Source organism: Eublepharis macularius, chromosome 16 (assembly GCF_028583425.1).
Source record: "Eublepharis macularius isolate TG4126 chromosome 16, MPM_Emac_v1.0, whole genome shotgun sequence".
In the NCBI taxonomy this organism is placed as follows: Eukaryota; Metazoa; Chordata; class Lepidosauria; order Squamata; family Eublepharidae; genus Eublepharis; species Eublepharis macularius.
Window position 1 is genome coordinate 17,528,781 of NC_072805.1, and position 6,391 is coordinate 17,535,171.

Here is a 6,391-nt window from a genome sequence, read left to right on the forward strand (position 1 = left end):
GGCTCACCCACGGGATTTTACGAGGCAGGGAAACTGAGGATGGCAGTGTTTGTGCTGTCGTTTCAAGGAGCATGATTGTTCTTCGTTTTCTAGAAATGTTGTGTTTTGGACCTGCAGTAAAAATTTCAGTTATTTCCCACGAAAGCATTTTACGAACACTTCAGCTTTAAACATTTTTTTGTTTTGTAATTGCTATGTACTTGGGTTAGAGAGAGGCTGTAGGTGGGCCTTATATTTTTTAAAAGGAAAGCAGTGGGGGGGGGGGCCTGCGGGGAGCGGCAAGAGTGCTTAACCCTTTCCCTGCCTGTAGCTGCTCTGCTCCAGCTCTCTCCCCCCTTCTCCAGCTTCCCCTCTCTCAAGAGGTTCAAAGCACTTTCAGGCATGAATTTTGAACCCTACAGAAGGAAGAGCTTGTGGCAGGGGGAGGGGGAGGAGGTTTGGAAGACAAACATCATGGGGTGGGGGACAGAGTTCTGCTCTCCCTTCCCCTCTGCTGCTAATTTTCCCCCTCTTGAAGCAACCTTTCAAAAACAAAACCTCACAATTCAGACTTTAACTGACATTTTATTTATTTATTTACTTTGTGTGTGCTTTGCTTCCCCAGTGGGGACTCAGTGTGGCTTACATCATTCTCCTTTCCTCTATTTTATCTTCACAACAACCCTGCAAGGTGTAGGTTAGGCTGAGAGTACGCGACCGGCCCAAGGTCACTCAGCAAGCTTCCATGACTCAGTGGAGATTTGAACCTGGGCCTCTCAGATCCTAATCTGACACTCTAACTACAGTGCGGCTCTCTTCTCTTTTAGATGGTTTGTTGACATGTCCTCCAGGCATCCTATTGGTTCCTGCCAAGCCAGTGGTTTGCTCCCTAGATTTCACAACGCTCCAGAGTAACGTTGTTCCTTTCATCTACTTGTCCCAGTCTGCCAACAAAGGAAAATATTAATATTTGAAATACTGTTCATAATTCAAAAGAATGTATGCACTGTATACTGTGCACGTCAGTCTACCGGCGTTTTTTAAAGTTTGCAGAAAATCAATACTTGCTGTTTTTCCCTTCCAGGACTGGGAAGAGTCACGGAGCTGTTCTTTGGATGGAATATAATCTGACTTCCAGCCTTTCGGTTAGCACAGGACTTGTGAAGGTTTCAAATGAAAAGGTATTTGCTTGATTCTGTTCCATACGTGCTTCAAAGAGGAAAAGAGGAATGTTAAATTGCAGCAGAACTGCATTCCTTGACCCTGCTCAGGCCCTATTTCCTGGTGCCTTTTTAAGAATTAGATTCAGCAGTTTATTCTAATTTCTATAACAGTTCAGTAAGCCAACTTAATAGTAAACGTTTGTGAATATTTTTTATGTGGGATATACATGTTTGGAGGGTACAGTTACAGTATAGACTCAAATGTGCATCATATTTCAGACTAACAAGCACGCTGGAGAGAGAGGCTGATTCCGCACACGTTGGATAATGCACTTTCAATGCACTTTATCAATCGTTTGAAGTGGATTTTTTGTTCCGCACACAAAAAAATCCATTCCGAATGATCTATAAAGAGGATTGGAAGTGCATTATCCAATGTGTGCGGAATCAGGCATAGAAAGAGAAATTCACCTGTGTTTCATTTTTCCCCAATATATACTGGCTTGGATCTAATAGATGTGCTACCAGAGACACTTTCCACTGGTGGGAGGAGTGTTCCCTTGACATATAAAAGGAAAGATTCCTTCCTTCTGAGAGAAGCATTTGTGCTAGGGAACAGCTCTGCAAGATATAACCCACTATGGGTAACCTATTCATTCCAGTCCCAGGGGGATGTATTTTCCTTTTCTTGGCACATTCTGCATGCACGTTGTAATTCTTACAGTCCAGTCCTGTGCATGTATACACGAGAATTAAAGCCCTCTGGGGTTTGGCCTATCTATGCAGGGGAACGAGAAAGGACAGTATCACTGTGAACGGCAGGTGAGCGATGACATTGGTCAAGGTTCCTTTGTGTGAATCATCTCCTCAAAGCAGGAAAACCAGGAGTGTGCGAAGGAACTTTTCTCCCTAATAATGCTAAACCTGTAAAAAAAGATGCATGAAGTTTTCACATTGGGGAAACATTTCAAAACCTTACTCCCCTTCCCTGTAGACTTAAGTGGTACAGCCCATTCTACCGCCTCATTGTGCTGCACGTGCTCACCAAGCTTCAGTGAACATGTATGTGCATAGCATGTAGAAAGTGCCAGGTTCAATCGCCATCATCACCACTTCAGATCAGGTAGTAGTAGTAGTATTAATAAATTTATTGTCTATAGCAATAGGCCATCACAAATTTTAAAAAGGTTACATCACGTCAGCTAAAAACAATTACATCTAATATCATAGTTAACATGAATTAAATAAAACAGTACAATAGATCAAGCTGGCCCAGAAGTCATGAGCCCACCCCATTCAGTACCAAATAAGGTAGCAGGTAATGTGAAAGACCTTAGCCTGAGACCCTGGAGAGGCACTGCCTGTCTCAGTAGACAAGACTGGCCTTGATGGAGCAATGGTCTGATTCAGTATAAGGCAGCTTCGTATGTGCGAGTTACTCCTAAGTCCATCTCAGCATAGGACAACAGCCTAGGAGATGATTGCAATCCTGACTTAGCTAAGAAGCTATTTCCTCATTTTTCCCCCATTCCAGAGGAATAAAAAGTGGTCTAAGAAAGAAATAAAAGAACAATCTCAGAGTATCAGATAGTGGAATAAATTCCTTGCCGTGGATCCAGCCGGGTTTTCCATTGGTTAAAAAGACTATGCATGGACAAAAACCACATACCCCAGGGCCTGTAATATGGAACAGAATTGGGCAAGATTAAGTGGGAAAACTCACTAGTTCCTGTCCCTTGAGTGACCTAGTATGCATGTTTTCTAAAGAAAAGCACTTGCTATCAGATTTCTGATGTTTTCCTGTGTGGCTGATGTTCTTCTTCTTGGTTCTTTCCTGCAGGGCTGTTGTCAATGGACTCCCCACTGCAAACAGGCTGTGTATTTCTTCAGCACTGTTTCTGAACCAGAGACTCCTGCCGATTGCCCCTCTGCAGTTGCATACACTATATGCTTCAATCCCAAGACAGGAGATGTTATCATGGATTTTAAACTCTTAAGTTAATGTGTGGCATCTTTCCAGTGAAAAATTTCCCTTTCCCCCCTAGATCCTAATAAATGTATTGAGAGGTGGCTATGTGGAGCTGCTCTTCTGTAGGCTGCTGCTGTCTCTATAAAGGCAACAAAGAAACCTGCGGGCGCCTCTGAGCAGAGCAGCCGTAGTGTAGCTATCCTAAAGGCGATGGGCGTGAATCAATTTGTCCCTGCTTCGTCATGAGAGAATTGATTACCTTGCTCTGAAAACATCAGTAAAACACCTTACGAATGTAGCACGTATGCCCAGGTTCCCAGAAAAAGAGAGATTATATTGGTTGGGTCCTTGGATCTGTTCTCCTCCGGTGGAACATGCCTTTCTCTGTTGCAGGAAGCTTAAATGGAAAAGAGAGGTGCGGGGGCAAGGGGTGCTTCTTGAATCACGTAAGATTCCTTCCACTGGAGACAAAAGTTTCTGCTAGCAGAATTGATTTGCCAGATCCAACCCCTGTGTCTGGTGTTTTTGCTAGGCTAGCAGAGCTGGAGTCATGTTAGTTGCTGGCTTGGACATTTGTAGCAATTGCTTGATACCCTGCATGTTCTCCACCTGATCAGCTGAGAAAGGGGAAACCCCTGGTCCCTTTGAGGGTGTGGATGTTTATGGGCAGGGGCACTGGTGCTTCCTTTCAAAGTAGGAAAATGAGCTATTGAAAAAATATAGATGTCACCTTGGGAAGGTGTGACAAGTTCTCGGAAGCCTTGAACAGCGGGGTCAGGGCACTGCAGCAACTCATCGTTGCCTCTTGGATTCAGGTTATTCAGCCAAAGTGGGGTGTTTATTCCTACTAATTAGAAACAGTGTGCTGTGGGCCTGTTCTGCAGTGGCACTTGTGATGCAGAGGATAAAAGTCCCATGCTTGGGATTTGGCCACATTGAAAACAAACATTAGCATTGACAAATCAAGATTAAAGAATCTTTGTTACGGGTGTGTGTGTGGGTGGGTGGGTGGTTCTTAACTGGCAAACCAGAGTTTGCTATCATATAACAAACAGGAATAAAAAATTATGGCTTGCAAACCAGGGTTGCAAACCATGACTTCTGCGAATGGTGGTTGGTTTGTGTTGCCTAAACTAGAGATTTTTAATGGTAGCCGACAGTTGTTCCCTTTGGGGAGATCATTACACCTAGAAGAGTGCTGTTTTGGCTGCTCTGAACTGTGGGTTTGCCTGAATGTTTGGAAGCTCAGATGATGATTTCGATTTGAAACGGGCAAGCCCTACATTGTGGGTTTTTGTATGATGTTTGAATTGAGCTTCTTTGGAGTGCTGGCAAAAGAAGAGACTTGAGCCCTTTTAATGGCTGTCAAATTATTGTCACAGAAGCTTGCGTAGGCTCGTAGGTCTTTCAGGTGCGCAGGCCTCTCTTCTTCTGTTTTTGCGGCAACAGACAAGCATGGTTTCCTGGTGGAATTTGGAGTATGAAGTACAGGATTAATGTTTGGTGTGTTTGTTTTGTCTACATGCTTACATTTGAATATTGCTTCGTGGCAAAAGTTCTCAGAGCAGCTTGCTTTAAAATAATTTTTAAAAGTTGAAACAGAGATACAGGGCAACAGTTAATCAAGGTGTGTAAAGTTCAGGCAAGAAAATGAAGGAGCAGCTCAATACAAATCGTAGATCAGTAAAAAGGCCTCTTTGGCAGGATCAGGTTTAAGATTCTGACAAGCCGTATGGCCTCCCAAAGAGGGCGGTTTTGCCACCTTCTAAAGGCAGAGGGCGCAGCAGGCAAAGAAAACATAGTGCAGGGATTTCGCAGTAAAGAGATGCAGTTCCATGTCTAGATGAATGTTGGGGGACGGGGACCCCAAATAACTTTGCAAAAAGATGAAGATCGATAAGCAGAGGGTGGGCCTAGAGGTGGTGCACCAGGTGTGATGCCCGGAAACTCCAGGTATCACACCTGGTACACCACCTCTAGACCCACCCTCTGGCCAACTACCTGCAAGGAAAACACGAAGACCCGATAATCTTTGTAGATTCAAAATTAGCTAGAAATTGTACATTTTTTGTTGTCTAAGTTCTGTGTTTCCCTTCTCCAGTTCCCTTCGTTTATTCGTCTGTCTATACGTGCTCAGAATAAATTCTTTTAGAATGGCGGTTTTAGCCCCGACTTTTTACACTATTCTTCTCTGGGCTCAAGCCTCTCAGCTTTTGCGTTAAAAGGGACCTGAGGAAGGAGGCAGATGTCTCACTGGAGACAAAGAAGGGAGCAAAGTGCTCTCTCCTGGGACAGATAATAATAATAACAACATTCGATTTATGTGCCCCCCTTCAGGACAACTTGATGCCCACTCAGAGCGGTTTACAAAGTATGTCATTATTATCCCCACAACAAAACACCCTGGGAGGTGGGTGGGGCTGAGAGAGCTAGAAGCTGTGACTGACCCAAGGTCACCCAGCTGGCTTCAAGGGGAGGAGTGGGGAATCAAACCTGGCTCTCCGAATTAGAGTCCTGCCGCTCTTAACCACTACACCAAACTGGCTCTCCAGTTTGATGGGCTCTGCCAGAAGGGTGGGCTCTCTCCGGTTGCTGAGACTCAGGATTGTTCTGAGGCAGTTACTTAGGCCATAAAAAAGTAATTCCCCCCTCCCCTCCCGTATGGTGACAGCTGTACCTAACAGCAGGTGATCCAAAGGGCTGGGCATTGTGCATAAAGCCTTTTTAAATGGGTGCATCCTGCAATGAGTCCCACTTGCCTTCCTGTCTCCTACCTAAAATTTAATGTAACAGACCTTAGCCCATGTTAGCTTCATCTCCTGTTGTTCTTGCTAAAGAGCCTTACATCAGAGGTATCGGGCATCTGACGAAGAGAACTTGATTCTCGAAAGCTCATGCTACAATAAAATTGGTTAGTCTTAAAGGTGCTACTGGACTCTTTTTGATTTTGCTACCACAGACTAACACGGCTAACTCCTCCGCATCAGAGGTTTGCTTTCTGTATCCACATCTGCACGCACGCACAGTGCACACATACACCCAAATCTTCAAATCTCATTGCAAGACATTTTAATGTGTCTGACATGAGCAACCGGGCCAGAGAGATCCATGTTCTCGCATGTTGCTCTCCAAGAGAACCCTTTGCAAACTTGGCCTAAGTTGCTTGTGGATTGAATGTTTTCTGTTGTTCAAGGATGCTGCGTGCCATTTGCAAGCAAGTTGTGGCCCTAACGGTGGAGTCATCCAGCATCCCTGCTGGGAGCGCAAGTAAGATAAGATA

General features: G+C 44.5%; 1 protein-coding gene across 1 annotated transcript in view; it reads left to right on the forward strand.

Annotated features, from left to right (window-relative positions):
* Positions 1–6,074, forward strand: part of PRMT7 (protein arginine methyltransferase 7) — a 50,552-nt gene extending 44,478 nt beyond the window's left edge. The window contains exons 17-18 of the mRNA XM_055000138.1: positions 1,064–1,160; positions 2,983–6,074. Of these exons, the coding sequence (XP_054856113.1) occupies positions 1,064–1,160; positions 2,983–3,144 (259 nt within the window). The 3' untranslated portion in view covers positions 3,145–6,074. The remainder of the gene's footprint in view (positions 1–1,063; positions 1,161–2,982) is intronic.
* The last annotated feature ends 317 nt before the right edge of the window (positions 6,075–6,391 follow it).